A 17,905-nucleotide genomic window follows, 5' to 3' on the forward strand; every position below is an offset into this window, starting at 1 on the left:
TGCTCCAGAACCCTTCCTGACTTCAAAAGTTCAGAAACACCCACTCACATTGAGAGTTTCTAAATGTGAGCACTTTAACTAAATATCTACAAAGGTCTTTTCTGATATATCACAACTATTTATGGAAAGAGACTGCATTTGTGGACAGAATCTATCCCAAAATTTGGTTAACTTTCCTCCTAGTTCTACTTCTTTGAACACAAAATTCAGAAATGTTCCCAAGACTATTTTCAAAGACTTGTAGTGGTCTAGTGAGGTCATCTTACAATACCACTACTTCATTGCTATGCAGTTTGAGGTCTTTTGATGCCATATGCCACAAATGGCACACTTGAGAGGCACTAATTCTGTCTGACAAAGGCAGGATGTATATTATAATCTGGAATATGAAAACAATTTAAAATATAACAAGGCAACAAAAAAAATTTGTGTTAGTAGAATGTTTTTAAGAGGTGACCACATAAGCTTCAACTTTCTAAAAACGAAAAATTAAAGTACACGTCACAGTAAACTATTCTAGATCATGCACTACATAATCTCAAGCATAACAGATTAGATGCCACTGCAGATGTTGACAATTCCAACCTCAATGGGAAGTTCAACAAATTCATTACTTTTAGTACTTCGATGTCTACTTTCACTTGAGTTTTTTTTTTTTTTTTGGAAGAACTTCATGTCAGATTTCTGTGTGTGTGTAATGTCAGTAATTAATACTTTTAACAAGAATACTTTTTCAAGACCTTCAACCTAAGCGTTTCCTGCTACCAGCTGATTTATCTAATTCCATATTACATATGTGGTTTAGTTTTATATCATGAGATGGCATGGCGGATGCTATGATGCAAACTTTCACCGCTAGATGTCTCGTACAGGAGACACTGATGAAAGTCTTCGTGTTTTAACTCCCAGGTTGTGAATTCTCGACGACTACAACAAAACATCATTACAGTTTAAAAATAGTCAAGAAATAAATGACTTTTTGAGTTATTTTTCAGATTTATCTGCCCTGTTTTCATTCCAACTATACATCACATTAAACATCTCCTTTTTTAAAATTCCACGTGGTTCTGGACGAAATTCAATCAAACGAAAACATGTCAAGAAACGTCAGTGACAGTTAATTTATATCAAACGATTACGTTTATTCTGCTCATATTAAAACAGTTTGTGAGTGGTCGTTTAACTGAAAATATCAGAAAAACAAATGGTTGTGACAGCTGTGATGGTGTTTGTGGTTAGAGTATACATACAATGCACTGATTATTTTGTTCATGTTACGGTTATTGTATAAAAACAACGGGGAATATTTTACTGTCGTTGTTTCGTCCGCAGGAGCGAACTGTGAGTTTGTGAACATGTATTTCGTCATTCAACTATTGGTTTTCATTCAGTCTTGTTCTTGTTCATTCAGACATGCTAATTTTCTTCACTAGAGAACAGTTGTATTACTAAGATCATGAAGTCAAAGATGATGTTGAGTGTAAACGTCACTGCTTTGGGTTCTTACTGAAGTTTTATACACAGCACTGGACGTCAACTTCCTTCGGTAGCCTCGGACTGAGTGCGGACGTTGTGACGCCTAGCATCGCGACGATGTCGCGTCGGAAGCAAGCCAAGCCACGAGCAATCAAATGTAAGTTACGCCAACTGGGTGGTTTTATTTAATATAAAATGTTTTCTATATGACAAGGAAATATATTTAAAAATATCGTCGGATTTTATTATACTTGATTAATTTTAAAGATGATTTTTCAAGGGCCCGGGGGCTGTTGACCCCATCACCCCTGCAAAAGGGAAAATGTTTCCGGGGGGCCCATGCGGCCCGCGGGACGAATGTTGTGAAGTTCTGGTGTAAACAATGGCAGTGTATTTGCCTCTGAACTTGGCCGATCTCTTTCTAAGGAAGGAATGTGCGACTGAAATCCTAATTAACTAATTTTGTTTCTAATTCCTGTCACAATGGAGACTTATTTTTAAACTTTAACAAACAGCCGAGGGGTAGCAAGGGGTGGTGATGCGGAACTCATAGCCTTTCCTATCTAATTGCCATCCTCACCTTCACGTGGTGCACCTTGTTCCCACTAACGAGGCAATGGTGATCGAGTCTTGGCGGAAAAAACAAACATTCCATTGGGGTGGGGAATTGCCAGCTAATAACGCCTGTCTAGGAGCTGTAAGACAGCAACCCTGCTACTGGACAATCCAGGGGATGAAATCTCAAGGAAAAATGCAGGATGGATTTTACTTACGACGACATGATTAAGAGCATAAATAATACATCATGGAATGTTCGGGGTATTACCAACAAAGAAGATTAATTAGAGTTAGAATTGTTAACTAGGAAAATATATATTGCAATAATTTCGGAAATTAAAAAAGAATAACGGCTGAAAAGAATTAAGAAAATTTATAATGATTTACTCGGGGCTACCAGGGGAAAAGTTGGAATCATCAGGCATTGCAATGTTAGTCAGGAAAGATCAGAAATATGAAGTACTAAATTACGAGTGGACATCCCCCAAGAATTGTAAAAATCGGAACAAAATTAATGACATACGCTATGAAAGTTATTTGTATTTATCCAAGAAATTCCAGATGGAAACAAAGGATGGTTTTAGAATTTAACTTTTCAAACTTGGGGCACAGTTGCTAAAGGAGAAATTACTTGAACTTTCTAATAACATATGGCAGTCTTCAAACACCCAAGGACAGGGAAACAGGTTTGGTTATCAGAATACACAAAAAAGGACCTAAAAACGAAGGCAATAATCGTAGGGGTATTACATTACTATCAACTGCTTCCAAATTGTATGCAAACATACCTAGTAATAAACTGAATTCAATCAGCGTAACATTTTTAGGGGAAGAACAATGCGGTTATAGGGGAGGAAGAATCACTATGGATGCCATATTTACACTTCTCCATATTATGGAGAAAAATGTAGAGTTCAAACTTTTCCAGCATTTATATTATTCATTGGCTACGAGAAAGCCTTTGACAGTTTAAATCGTGGCAGGTTTTAAACGAAGAAAACATAGGGCCACAATTAATAAGAGCATCACAAAGGCTATATAAAAATTTAAAAAATTGTTTTAATTATTTAAATGGACGAAACCTCACAACCCATAATTACCAATAAACGGGTAAGGCAAGGATGTGGAATACCCCGTCTTTATTGATTACATTTATTGGTAGAATAGTTAAAGAATAGAAACAATCTATAAATAATGTAACAGTCCACTACTCAACTTCGAAGGTGGACTGGTTAAACAGCGTAGAGCTGTAGCCTACTCGGGGTGGCTGTTGAGTCCGTCTGCTACCGGGACGATGTGGGTGTTTGCTTCAAGGATAATGTTTTAATTTGCGAGGCGGTAACGGATGCTGGATGTCTCAGGGTGAATATGCTGTTCGGTCCTAGCTCGTCGGTAGATGATCATTGGATCACAGGAGGTGTTAATGATGATAACACTCGATTGATTTCGAGGAAGGCGCCAATATTTATACACACAGGTACAACACTGAGGTTACGGAGAATGATCGGTAGTAAATGATAAATTTACAATATATCTCAGTCAAGCTATTAATCACTTGCGTTGCTCTTGGCAGTTTGGATACTTTAAATTCGCAGCATACCAGCTAAACAAAATTGTGTGTAAATATGACAAGAAATTTCAAAACAAAAAAAATTAAAACAAAGGGAATGCTTAAAAAATATATGAATGAAAATATAAACAGAAGGGAAAATAACAGAGCAAGTTTCTGATTTTATATACGTGAGAAATACTTTTCAGACCACAAAAATGATACAGATATCAAATTACAGAAATATAATAAGATGAAGGTTGTTATTAGAAGACATTTTGGTAAACAAATGACAGTTGATACGAAATTGCGTTTACACAGTATTACCTCAAAATCAACACTCACTTACGGCAGTGAAATATGGCGTGTTCTGTTATGGGTCTTAAGGTAAAATCACACAAGGTTTTTCGTTCACGAGTCGTGGGCGAACAAGCAAACAATCACGTCAACAAGCAATAATCGAGTTTACATATGACGAACAGAGTGCGCAGTATTCACTAACGGGAAATACGACAGTTTCTTGCAAATCCATCTTCTGGAACTCAGGACAGTTTTCGGGTTTGTTATTCAGATCCTTATCCAGGAACAGAATATGCCTTAGTGCCATTCTCCCTAGTGCTTACTATCGGAACTACAGAGAACATTTTTGCCGGGATTCGAAGAAAGGAACCATATTTCTCTCGCCCATGGGTGATGGGGTCAACAGCGCCCGGGATCCTCAAAAATCATCTATAAAATTAATCAAGTATAATAAAAACCTGGCATTTTTAAGTAAGGGCAAATAAAATTGCAATTCTTTCTTCGTGTCTCTTCTTGTTAATTTTAAATTTATTTCCTTCTTATAGAGAACACATTTAATATCGATTATTAACTTTTTACAGTTAGTATGGAATCAGCAAATTATAACATAGAGTAATTCGCTTTGTATTTTTTCCAGCTACTAACAATGTGTAAATATTGATCAACAATGTCAGCAATCTCCTCTTCCTTATAAAAATTTGTGATTAGTCGTTGTCATCAATAAATTACGTCATCAACAATGTCAACTATTAACAAACTCGGCATTGTTGTGTTCCACAACAATGCCGAGTACAACACAACAATGCCGAAAAAACTAATAACGCTTAGTACCAAGCCAGTCGCATTATCACTGCTCTACAAGCAGCACGTCGCATTCTTGAATATTGATTGACAGTTGGCATAAAACATCAGGAAAGTGAAAGAAGACGTTATCAACTATATGAAGTATCAACTCTAACAACTCCAAGAAGGTAAACTGATACTCATTAGATATGTTATGATTAAGAAAGTATTATGAAAACTGACTTTATGATTACGAAAGTATTATGAAAACTGACTTTTGATCGATATTAAGACGAAGATTTGCTAGGGTGTGGCGGGACGTAAAAAGTTGACTGAACAAGAACTGTTGGCCTCTAAACAGCGACGTAAAGAACTACTACATCAGACCTATTAAAGCGAAAGAAGACTTACATTGATAAACGAGACCATATTAAGAACACATGTAGAAAACTTATTCAACAAATCAGAAGAGCAAAAAACAAACAAACTAAGATTTTCAAGAGTAGGATTATATGCAGAAAGGTGACTGATCAAAAATTGTTGGCCTCTTATCAGCGAGGTAAAGAACTAAAACATCAGACCTATTTAATAAATAAATAAAAGCGAAGAGAGACTTACATTGATAAACGCAGAAAAACTTATTCAACAAAACAGAAGAGCTAAAAACAAACAAACTAAGATTTTCAAGAGTAGGGTTATATGCAGAAAGGTGACTGATCAAAAATTGTTGGCCTCTTATCAGCGAGGTAAAGAACTAAAACATCAGACCTATTTAATAAATAAATAAAAGCGAAGAGAGACTTACATTGATAAACGCAGAAAAACTTATTCAACAAAACAGAAGAGCAAAAAACAAACAAACGAAGTTTTGCAAGGTAGGGTTGAACGTAGAAAGTTGACTGATCAAGAACAGTTGGCCTCTGATTAGCGACGTAAAGAACTAAAACATCAGAGCTATTTAACAAATAAAGAAAAGCGAATGGAGACTTACATTGATAAACGCAGAAAATCTTATTCAACAAGAACAGAAGTGCAAAAAACAAATAACGAAGATTTGCAAGTGTGGGGTTGGACGTATAAAGTTGACTGATCAAGAACAGTTGTCCTCTGATTAGCGACGTAAAGAACTAAAACATCAGACCTATTTAACAAATAAAGAAAAGCGAAGGTAGACTTACATTGATAAACGAAAAAGAACGTATTCAACAAGAACAGAAGAGCAGAAGAAAACAAACGAAAACTTGCAAGGGTGGGTTTGGAAGTAGTTAGTTGACTAACCAAGAACAGTTGGCCTCTGAACAGCGACGTAAAGAACTAAAACATAAGACCTACTTAACAAATAAAGAAAAGCGAAGGGGGAATTACTTGCAAGGTTAAGGTTGGGGTTGGACGTAGATAGTTGACTAACGAAGAACAGTTGGCCTCTGATCAGCGACGTAAAGAACTAAAACATCAGACCTACTTAACAAGTAAAGAAAAACGAAGGGAGATTTACATTGATAAACGTAGAAAAACTTATTTAACAAGAACATAAGAGCAGAAGAAAACAAACGAAAACTTGCAAGGGTGGGTTTGGAAGTAGATAGTTGACTAACCAAGAACAGTTGGCCTCTGAACAGCGACATAAAAAACTAAAACATAAGACCTACTTAACAAATAAAGAAAAGCGAAGGGGGAATTACTTGCAAGGTTGGGGTTGGACGTAGATAGTTGACTAACCAAGAACTGTTGGCCTCTGTTCAGCGACGTAAAGAAGTAAAATATCAGATTACAAGAAGCGCTCCGAAAGGATTAGTCGTCGTTTTCGTCAAAAAATGACGTCATCAACATAATCATCTTATATTTGTTTATACACGGAATTGTTGTGGAACAACAATGCAGAATAAACAAATAACGCTTAGTACCAAGCCAGTCGCATTATCACTGCTCTATATCGTCTCCGAACAGCGACATTAGACTATTTAAGAAATGAAGAAAAGTGAAAGAAGACGTTACCAACACCAAAAAGGTAATCTGATAATAATAATAATAATATTCATCCAAGTCATACTGTTCTTCAAGGGTTAAAACACTTGAATAAAACACTAAATTAACACCCCGAAGGGGGTTAGTTTAGTGTCTTATTCAAGATTTTAAAACGCAACCAATGGGGAGTTAGTCAATTGTTTAAAACCCCCATTCGCGGGTGAGGGTTAGTTTAGTTTCTTAATCAAGGGTTGAAACACTTGAATGAGACATAAACTAACCCTTCCGAAGGGGGGATATTTTAGTGTCTTACTCAAGAATTTAAAACGAAACCAACCCCCAGGAGGGAGGTTCGTCAAGTATTTTAACCAAAATTCGGGGGAGGGGTTAGTTTAGTTTCTTACTCAAGTGATAAAACACTTGAATGAGACACTTAAATAACCCCCCGAAGGCCAGTTAATTTAGCATGTTACTTAAGATTTCATTACGCAACGTAACCCCTAATGTTTTAACCGTCAATTCGAGGCGGTTAGTTTAGTTTCTTACACAAGGTTGGTTGCGTTTTACAAACATGACCAAACCCCCCGTAGGAGCTCCGAAAGGAGCGCCCTGCCCTAGTTCTCTACTATAAAAATTTGTGATTCCTCGTTGTCGTCAATAAATTACGTCATCAACAATGTCAACAGATATTTGTTTACTCGCCATTGTTGTGGAACACAACAATGCCGAGTTCAACACAACAATGCAGAGTAAACAAATAACGCTTCACAACAAAGAAATCAAAATCTATCAACCCAGTTGCATTATCACTGCTCCAGAAGCAGCAAACCGCATTCTTGAATATTGACTGACAGTTGGCCTAAAACATCAGAAAAGTGAAAGAAGAAGTTATCAGGTATTTGAAGTACCAACTCCAACAACTCCTACAAGGTAAACTGATACTCATTCGATATATTACGATTACGAAGGTATTATTTAAACTGACTTTTGTTCGATTTTAAGACGAAATTTGCAGGGGTGGGGCTGGACGTAAGTAGTTGACTGAACAAGAACTGTTGGTCTCTGAACAGCGACGTAAAGAACTACAACATCAGACCTACTTAACAAGTAAAGAAAAGCGAAGGGAGATTTACATTGATAAACGTAGAAAATCTTATTCAGCAAGAACAGAAGAGCAAAAACAAACAAACGATGATTTGCAAGGGTGGGATTGGACGTAGATAGATGACTGACCAAGAAAATTGGCCTCTGAACAGCGATGTATAGAACTAAAACATCAGACGTACTTAACAAATAAAGAAAGCGAAGGGAGACCTATATTGATAAACGCAGGAAAACGTATTTAACAAGAACACAAGAACAAAAAATCAGACGAACATTTGAAAGGGTGGGGTTGGACGTACATAGTTGACTGACCAAGAACTGTTGACCTCTGAACAGCGACGTAAAGAACTAAAACATCAGAACTATTTAACAAATAAAGAAAAACTAAGGAAGACATACATTGATAAACGTAGAAAAACTTATTCACCAAGAGTAGAAGAGAAAAAACGAAGATATGTATGGATTGGGTTAGACGTAGAAAGTTGGCTGACCAAGATCAGTTGGCCTCTGAACAGCGAGGTAAAGAACTAAAACATCAGAACTATTTAACAAATGAAGGAAAGCGAAGTAAGACTTACATTGATAAAAGTAGAAAAACGTATTCAACAAAAACAGAAGGGAAAAAAATCAGACGAAGATTTGAAAGGGTGGGGTTGGACGTAAGAAGCTGACTGACCAAGAACAGTTGGCCTCTGAACAGCGACATAAAGAAGTAAAAAATCAGATTAGAGAAACTGCTCCGTATAAGACACTAAATTAACACCCCGAAGGGGGATAGTTTAGTGTCTTACTCAAAAATTTAAAACGCAACCAACTTACTCAAGGGTTAAAACACTTGAATGAGACACTAAACTAACCCTTCCGAAGGAGGTTAGTTTAGTGTCTTACTCAAGATTTTAAAACGCAACCAACCTCCCCGAAGGGGGGGGTTGGTCAAGTGTTTAAACCCCCCGTTCGGGGGGTTAGTTTAGTTTCTTACTCAGGGGTTAAAACCCGTGAATGAGACACTAAACTAACCCCCCCGAAGGGGAGTTAGTTTAGCGTGTTACTTAAGATTTCAAAAAGGAATGGTCAATTGTTTTAACCCTCAATTCGGGGCGGTTAGTTTAGTTTCTTACACAAGGTTGGTGGCGTTTTACAAACTTGACCAACCCTCCCTAGGAGCTCCGAAAGGAGCGCCCTGCTCTAGTTAAGAAAAGTATTGGAATTTATAAACAATACCTTGTAACAATGTTATTTCTTGTAACAATACTGTCATAAAATTTCACATTGTTATCTCATAGTTTTCGTCGGCATTGTTGTATTAGTATATATTTCCGTCAACAATCAGCTTTCCTCAGTGCGGAAAAAGTGCGCCTTAGACAAGATACTATTGTGCTATTGTGCTACTGAAGACGAACAACAACATATTAAAAGAATTTGAATATTTTCCTACACTCTGTGTATTTTATTATTAATTCAATATTTATTGCTTGTGGATATCCAGTTATCTTCCCTTGAACGAAGAGATAGGTAAGGACTATTTCTTATTTTATTGTTATATTTCTCAACATATTTACATACTTTCATTGATACTTATGAACACTTGAAAGAAAATTAAGCTTGTTCGCTTTCTAACACAATTTCAATAATATTAGATAATTGTTTGAATTTTGTAATGGTGAAGTGTAGACCTTTCTTTGTTGCACGGACTGAATTCTTCGCCTTTTGGTTGCAGTTTCGGTGTGTAAAATCTGGCAGCAAAAATGGCTTTATTTCGCATGACGGCCTCGCAATTCACCGAAGTACGACAGAAAATGTCACCAGCCCCGACAGTTCTTCTGCGCAACCTCTCAGACTCGACTGACCTCAAAGCTGTACTCGCCAAGAAGGTTCCTGAAGAGCAGGAAAGGGTGAAGAACTTCCGAAAAGCTTACGGAGCAACCAAGATCGGCCACGTCACGGTTAACATGATGTATGGAGGTATGCGTGGCATCAAGGGGTTGGTGTGTGAGACATCTGTTCTTGATCCTGACGAGGGAATCCGTTTCCGTGGTTACTCAATTCCCGAATGTCAGAAACTGCTTCCTAAGGCCAAGGGTGGGTCTCAACCCTTGCCAGAGGGTCTGTTCTGGCTGCTCATCACTGGACAAGTTCCAAATCAAGCTCAGGTGCAAGCAGTCTCAAAGGAGTGGGCGAAACGTGCAGCACTACCATTACACGTGGCGACACTCTTGAACAACTTACCTCTCACCCTGCATCCCATGTCGCAGTTCAGCTGTGCCATTACAGCACTCAGTTCGGAGAGCAAGTTCGCCCGGGCATACTCCTCTGGAGTACACAAATCGAAATACTGGGAGTATGTTTACGAAGACGTCATGGATCTAATTGCAAAACTCCCCGTCGTAGCAGCGACCATCTACCGCAACACGTACCATCATGGTAAGGGCGCTGGGGTCATCAATGCCAGCAAGGATTGGAGTCAAAACTTCTGTCGGATGTTGGGCTATGATAACCCAGAGTTTACAGAACTCATGAGATTGTACCTCACAATCCACAGCGATCACGAGGGAGGCAATGTGAGTGCCCACACTGTTCACCTCGTGGGCTCGGCTTTGTCGGACCCGTACCTCTCATTTGCAGCTGGTATGAATGGCCTCGCAGGCCCTCTGCACGGTTTAGCGAATCAGGAGGTGTTAATATTCCTCAAGAAACTGCAGAAAGAGTTGGGAGACAACGCGTCAGACGACGCAGTGAAAGAGTTCATCTGCAGAACATTAAAGAGTGGACAGGTGGTTCCAGGCTACGGTCACGCCGTTCTTCGTAAGACAGATCCGCGCTTCGCCTGCCAGAGGGAGTTCGCACTGAAACATTTGCCCAACGACCCACTTTTCAGGCTGGTGTCTCAGGTGTACAAAGTGGTTCCTCCCATTCTCATGGAGACAGGCAAAGTCAAGAATCCGTGGCCCAATGTGGACGCTCACTCCGGTGTACTTCTTCAGTATTACGGTCTGAAGGAGATGAACTTCTACACAGTTCTGTTTGGTGTATCTCGTGCCTTGGGAGTGCTGGCATCTCTGGTATGGGACAGGGCTCTTGGCCTCCCCATCGAACGGCCCAAGTCACTGTCAACTGAGGAACTCGTGAAACAGCTCAAGGCTTAGAGACTTGCGCAGTGAAAGTGCGCAGAAGAACAAGAGACACAAGGCATGTTTAGTAGCCGAAATTCTTGATGAAACAGAACTCTAAGAGCCTAATGGTAAGTGTATGTGCCACATGATTTAATAATCAGTAACGCTTCGTTTCCGCCACGGTGGTCTAGCGGTCAGAACACTAGTCTTGTAAGCCTGGGGTCCCGGGTTCAATTCCCGGTGGTGCTCAAATTTATAACTTGTGTTGGGCAAGGCCGTGGTCTAGGCATCACGGAGTTTTCCTCCGGGGGCTTCCCCGGTTTCTCCGTGGCATCCCAACAATTACTCCACTCACACACAGAAGAAGGCAATGGCAAACCACTTCTGATCATCTCTGCCAAGAATGTATATATGTATGAGCAGGTCCCTGACAACCTGAAGAGGTTGGAAGGATCCTGTTCATGATATATGGACCTGTCGTCAGACAGAACACTACAAATAAAAAAAATAAAACGCTTCGTTATGTATTTGTGGGTTTCATGTGATTTTCAGGGCAAACAGCGATCATTTTCTCAAACAGCATTAATCGGTTGATCTTTGTAATGGTGAATTGTAACTCTTTCTTTGCGGTAAGGACTGCATTTTTAAATAATATTTAGATGATCTCCGGTTTCAATGGGTTAATAAATGGGGCATATATTGCGAAAAATAATTCTAAAACTTTACAGTTCTTGATACATCGACTTTGTTAAATTTTTCAGCGGGTTGTGAAGAATTCGTTTTATTTTTATTTTGGATGCGTCGTCGAAATTCATGTACGCAGTAGAAGTGTCTGAATAGACATTAATAATTGTTACGTCATGGTTTTGGTCGGCATTGTTGTATTTTATTAGCATTCGTTGACGTCAACAATCGGCTTCAGTTATAGTGAGGAAGGAACTGACCTGTGGATCGCTTGTGGTAGAAGTGCGTCGTAGCCGAGAACTTTTGGGGGAGGGAAGGGTTTTTACAGGTTATTTGTTGGGAAGGCTGGAGGGAGGAAACAGCTGGGAAGACCTAGGTATAGGATAGGAGGATAACATTAAGATGGACCTTAGGGAGATTAGAATCAATGCAGCCAACTGGATGCGAGCGGGCACAGAATTGGGTTCGGTGGCGGGCTCTTGTGAACACTATTTGATGAACCTTCGGGTTCTATAAGGAAAGTGGGATATTCTTTGACCAGCCGAGTACCAGTCGACTTTATGAAGGACATCCTGCACCTTACAGTGTGCGTGTAATATCGGCTTAATCTACGTAAGCAGTGGCATTTGTGTGACTGCTCCCAACTGTAATTCTCACGTTCATTTGGCAAATGTAATTACATTCTGTCCTTGTAACTTGTATGAACGGCTAACATGGCAAGAAGGAAATTCATGCACTTTTAACTCTGCAGAAAGACACGAATTCGAAATTTGTATGGTTATGAAAATGTCGCAGCCTCCTTTTTCCAAAATTAATATCTTAACTAACTGTCTGGTTCTGCAACAAGTGTCACACAAATTCTGGGGCATATTTTCGAAGTAAAATGTTTTGAAAATCAGTACATCAGAATAGTAGCATCTAAGGCTTTGTAGATTACATGATACTTTGTACTTAATATCTACATAATTTAAATTTAGGAGCCGGCGTAGCTCAGTCAGTATAGTGACTGGCCACGGACTGGGCGACCGGGGTTCGATCCCCGACGGGGTCAGAGGATTTTTCCTTTAGCCTCTGCGTCCAGACCGGCTCTGGGGCCCACCCAGCCTCCTCTACAATGGGTACCGGGGTCCTCTTCCGGGGGTAAAGCCGGCTGGGGCGTGATGCTGACCACTCACCCCCATCTAGTGCCGAGGTCAAGGAAGAGAGGAGCTATACCTCCACTCACCCCAAACGCCTACATGCCGTATAGTGGGACAAACTTTACTTTACTTTACTTTAAATTTAACCTGATGTGAATAATGAAAAACGCCCCGTATGACTTAATATTGTCTATATCAGGCACATTTAGAGCTCTGTCAAGTTGTTTAGCGATTACTATATTCGTATTGAATCTCAATTAACACTTTGACGACGAAGAAAGAAACTCGCGCTGTGGAGCCAAATTCGTGCTGGAGAATCTAATATTAGCCCAGGTAATCAAATTTCTCGTCTTTTATGAAACCTCAAGTTTCATTTCCGTGTTTCCATATTCTCGAGCAGATTACATCAGTTTACTCTATTATTCTACATTTCTTAAAGGTCCATTTTTATACTATCATCCCACCAACATTTAGGACTCTTCCTTTCAGGATTTCCGATTAAAATGTTGCACATCTTGTCTCTGCCATGCGTACTACGTGGCCCGCTCATCTCATCACCCTTGATCTGATCAGCCTAGATTTTATTATTTGGTGAATAAAACCATGAAGCTCAATATTATGCACTTTTCTCCATTCTCGTGTTATTTACTCTTTCACATGACCAAATATTCTACTGAGTGCCATGTTCCCTCTCAGTCACCCTCAGTTGATGCGCACATGTGTCAGTCTGAAGAAAAAACCTCTTGCAGCAATGGACAATTTTACAGGAGATGGAGTTAGACCAACATGGCCGCTGTTCCCAGCATGGCGGCAGTTGCATGTGCACCGAAGCATTGCTCTCTCAGAATGAGTTGAGAGAGAAGAACCGACTATGTGTGTTTGTCGTAGATGTTGGAAGACGATGGCGGTTTTTTTGTCCACAGAGTGACTTTGTCGACGAAGACTTCAATGTTAAATTAAATTTTCAAGAAAGCGACGAATTTGCCCATGTCACTGTTGAAGACTGGGACTTGATGTAACATCCGAAACTAAAAATAAAGCGAAATATTGTTTGCGTCAAAGAAGGAAATATTGTTTCCCCTCGTTATTCTCTGCTCAAGAAGTCTTATCGAAACTAAGTTATTTTAAACACGCTTCATTTTATCCAAAATGTTATTATCCATCAACACTTAGCAGCTTGCAACTGTCCCTTTTTCTCCAACACAAGGAGTCGCCCAGCTCGGATGCAGCCTTTCGTGATGTTGAGGTTATGGGGTTCATTCTCAAACTTAGCTCAGGTGAACATGGACTTGTTAGTCAGGGAATATTGCGTCGAGGAGTATAGGCTGAACGCCAACAAGGAGGTTTGGATAGTGGCGTCAGGTAAATGTCCCACGTTGCGTTGCAGAAATATAACTCATCATTCAGACAAATAACACAGTATTTTTATTTTGGTAATTAACGGCCACTTTCGCCGAATCAAAGAGAAAGAACAATTTTTGGTGTTTCCTTGCCGGAATCGGTATTCCCTTTTAATTTAACGAATGGTCTTATTGGTCTTATCAGCCCTACTTCACGTGCACGTCGGACGTTTCAGAACTTTTGCTTCAATCCCATTTAGCTCTAGCCGCCATTGTGCCAACAATTGTACAGATCGACACGGTACTGGCCTTGTAATCCTGGGTTCCGTGTTCGATTCCCAGCGGCGCCCGAATTTATAAATTATGTTGGGCAAGGCCGTGGTCTAGGCAACACGGAGTTTTCCTCCGGGGGCTTCTTCCCCGGTTTCTCCGTGGCATCCCAACAATTACTCCATTCACACACAGAAGAAGGCAATGGCAAACAACTTCTGGATCATCTGCCAAGAACGTATATGAACAGGTCCCAGTCCGAGAAAAGGATGGAAGGATCCTGTTCATATGGACACTAAATAAATAAAATAATAAACTTGATCAGTACAAATTACGTCTGGCTGCAACAATTTTCGTGTTTGTTTCCATCACTGCTGTCCGCGGTCATTTCGCTTGGTAGTTGCCCAAAAATACATTTGAAGCCACAAATAATTTTTCTTGCAAGCAGAAACATTTCACCAACACGAATCCTGCCATTTTTCGTCACTAATATTTGTTTATTGATGTAATACTGGAAACGAGAACAATTTAATTCCTGTTTCGAGAGCAGCAATGGTATTGTTGTGACTGTTGATTAAAGTTAATAGTAAACAATGCAAACAAAATGATAGAAACATTGGGGGGGGGGGGGTGCCAGGGCCTCGCGCCTTTATTTATGTATATTGGAGTAGCTTTTTCTCTTTAATTATTGCCGTATTTTTTAAGACCAAGAATAATTAAGTAGAAATTGAGGAAATTTTTAATAAAAGCCTGAGGAGAATAAGCAATTTTTAAATGCCTTCCAAGAAATGCTGTTGTTGATGGCAGACTGTGTACTGTTTGGTCACATTGTCACAATTTAAACTCTGCTGTTAATTCAATAATTAACCGTGTTAAGGATTTACGGCTAAAAAGGGAGGCTTTCGTGAATCGGGTGTCAGTATTAGCTAGAATGCTTGAGAACACTAAAAATGCCTTTCGTGTATTTTCTTCTTAAGGGTCCTCGCTAATCAATGTCAGCCAGGGCCTCACGAATGGCTCAGCAGCCATTAAAGAGAAACATACTTAAATTTATTGAAGTCTGCTTTAGAGTTTTACCTCTAAGATAATACATTTTCCTTCCTTCCTTCCTCCGTGGCTCTATGGTCCTGTGAGGACCTTGGCCTCCCTTCTCAGAGTCTTCCAGTCATCCCTTGACTCTGCCTTCCTTCGCCATCTTCTTACTCCAATGGTTCTCATCTAGCCATCTAATACGTGGTCGTTCCGTCATCTTCCTTCCACCTGGTTGACCATTTAGCGCCTTTTTTGGGTACCTTCCACCAGTCTTCCGTTGAACATGTCCCAGCCATCTCAGTCTGCCTATTTTAATAATAGCAACCAGACCTGGTTCTTTGTACAGGGCTCTAATTTCTTCATTCGTTCTTATTCCCCATTCGTCTCCTTCCTCCACTGGCCCAAATATCTTTCGCAACATTTTCTCTCCCATACATTAATCCTCCTTTCTGTTGTTTTCGTTAGGACCCATCCTTCACTTCCATACATTATTACAGGTCTCATAATAGTTTTGTACATTCTCAGTTTGGCCCTTCTACTTATATTTTTGCTTTTAAGGAGTGTAAATGGAGCCCGTAACATCTATTGGCTGACTTAGTTCTATTAGTTATGTCTGTTTCAACATTATTATTATCTGTCATTACTGAGGTCAGATACTTAAAACTCTCAACTGCTTCAAAAATGTTATCTGCTATATTATATATTTGTTTCTTTTCGTTATCATATATTTGGATTTGGCTTGACTGATTTCTAGTCCCAACCTCCTGGCTGTTGTAACAAATTCCATGTAAGCAGATTTCAGTGCCCCCCTATTTCTGGCTGATTTTACATCATCTGCATATAATACATTTTAGTATAAATAACTAACTAGATGGCTTAGTGAACCGGAAGGTTCATCACCGAATAAACCAAAGCTCTCCACCGGTCCCTGTCTGGACCAACAAAATCCAATCTCCTTCAACTAGATCCCGCTTAATATTATCCTCCCATCTACGTCTAGGTCTCCCCAGCTGTTCCTTCCCTTGAGGTTTTTTTTTTTACATTTTAGTACGTGCAAGTAACATTTAAAAAAATTAATACGCTCTTGGTACTTATCAGGTAATGTTGAAATGTACATCTAGTAATTAATTACTTCACCTCATCACTCGACATGTAACAATCTCTTGAACCTATAAACATTTAAATGGGTAAATGCGTAGGTTATCCACATTCGAAAGTATGATGGTGGACAAGAATCATTCTTCTTTTTCTTCTTCCTTGACATGCATCGGGTGCTATCAAACCCGTTCCAAGTTAGGAACGTTGAAAATGGCCCTTCCATCGACTTCTTGGTCTTCCTATGTCCCTCGCTCCTATTCGTTTATATGCAAGTGCCTTCTTAGGGAATCTGTTTTTTCATTGCCGTCTCAAGTTGTTACCAATTTAATTGACAATTCTGTACGTCATTTACAATATCCGTGGTCTTATTTGGTTCTTTATTTCCTCTATCTCTTTGGGTAACTCCTATTACAGGGTCTGAGAAATCTCACATGCGAAGATTCTGATCGTCTTTTGTCTTCCTTTCTTAAGATCCATGTTTCGCTGCCGAATTGTACTGTCGCTTTAGGTAGAAAATTGTGCGATTTGAACAAAGTATCTATATTAATTTTGTTCCTGAAACGTCTTTATATCACCCCATTAAATTTATTGTATTTGCACAACCTAGTTTCCAGGTCCGGATTTAATTTATAAGATATTTCATTCCCAAACAAATAAAGGAAGATACTTCTTCTATTATCTTATTATTTATCACGATTTTAACTCTTCTCCAGTGTTTTACTTGTAATTCCATTGCTTTGGTTTTACTTTCCGAAGTTTGAAGGTTGTACGCCTGTAATATATAATTTAATCCTGTAGGTCATCCTTTGTGGGTGCACGTGGTACCTGATCATCAGCATCTTAACTGCGTGTCCTTCGCAATTTTGATTTCCATGGGGTTCGTCATTTTCCACAGACATATTATTTTATTTCTATATATATAAAACAGGACTGGATTGGATATTTTAATGTCTAAAATTTTAATGCCGATTTCTGTGTTCTTGTACGCTGTCGTATAGGCAGCAAGGACCTCTGAAACGTCAGTAAACTTTTACGAGACTAAACGGCGCAAGAACCCATTACACAGCCATCTTCAAGTGTAATGAAACGTGCTAAATTTATATCCTGTCACTGTAGGTCCATAGTATATTGCTCATTTGTTAAAGAAAGTGCTAAAATAAAGCTGATAATATAGGAATTATATATTCTAATTTGCACTTAACAATTGTGGAGATAATCGTTCGGAATGTGTCGTTACATTATTTAAAACACCAATCACTGTCAGATGTGGACTGTGAGTATTTGAAAGCATGAAAAGTTAATGCATGCCAGAGACAGGTGTCAGAAATCGTAATGCGTAATTTAAAACTCTGTCATTCTTTCCTTAATGGAACAATTTGCTCACTTCTATTTTTCTGTAAGTACGTCAGACCAATCTGGAACCACGTAAAAGAGTCAGTGGCTGGGATGCAGGTGTGCGCTGTTTATTTTTCTGCGTGGCTGGTAACGTCTGTGAGC

General features: G+C 39.3%; 1 protein-coding gene across 6 annotated transcripts; it reads left to right on the forward strand.

Moving 5' to 3' along the window:
* The first annotated feature begins 733 nt into the window (after positions 1-733).
* On the forward strand, positions 734-13,737 carry LOC110840288 (putative citrate synthase 2, mitochondrial). Of its 6 annotated transcripts, none has more exons than XM_087358842.1 (3): positions 734-1,341; positions 1,525-1,633; positions 9,453-11,372. In XM_087358842.1, exon 3 carries the CDS (start codon positions 9,481-9,483, stop codon positions 10,876-10,878), a length of 1,398 nt encoding a protein of 465 aa, XP_087214968.1. In that variant the 5' UTR covers positions 734-1,341; positions 1,525-1,633; positions 9,453-9,480; the 3' UTR covers positions 10,879-11,372. The 6 variants fall into 6 exon arrangements, 4 of the variants coding, with proteins under 4 accessions (XP_087214968.1, XP_087214970.1, XP_087214969.1 ...); XR_015537882.1 differs by lacking the exons at positions 734-1,341; positions 1,525-1,633 and adding exons at positions 4,641-4,854; positions 13,436-13,737 and having other exon boundaries at positions 9,453-10,973; XR_015537883.1 differs by lacking the exons at positions 734-1,341; positions 1,525-1,633 and adding exons at positions 4,641-4,854; positions 13,158-13,426 and having other exon boundaries at positions 9,453-10,973.
* Positions 13,738-17,905: the final 4,168 nt, after the last annotated feature.

This window comes from Zootermopsis nevadensis, unplaced genomic scaffold (assembly GCF_977971745.1).
Source record: "Zootermopsis nevadensis isolate Lab colony 2312 unplaced genomic scaffold, Znev_1.0 Znev_ptg000030l, whole genome shotgun sequence".
Classification (NCBI taxonomy): domain Eukaryota; kingdom Metazoa; phylum Arthropoda; class Insecta; order Blattodea; family Termopsidae; genus Zootermopsis; species Zootermopsis nevadensis.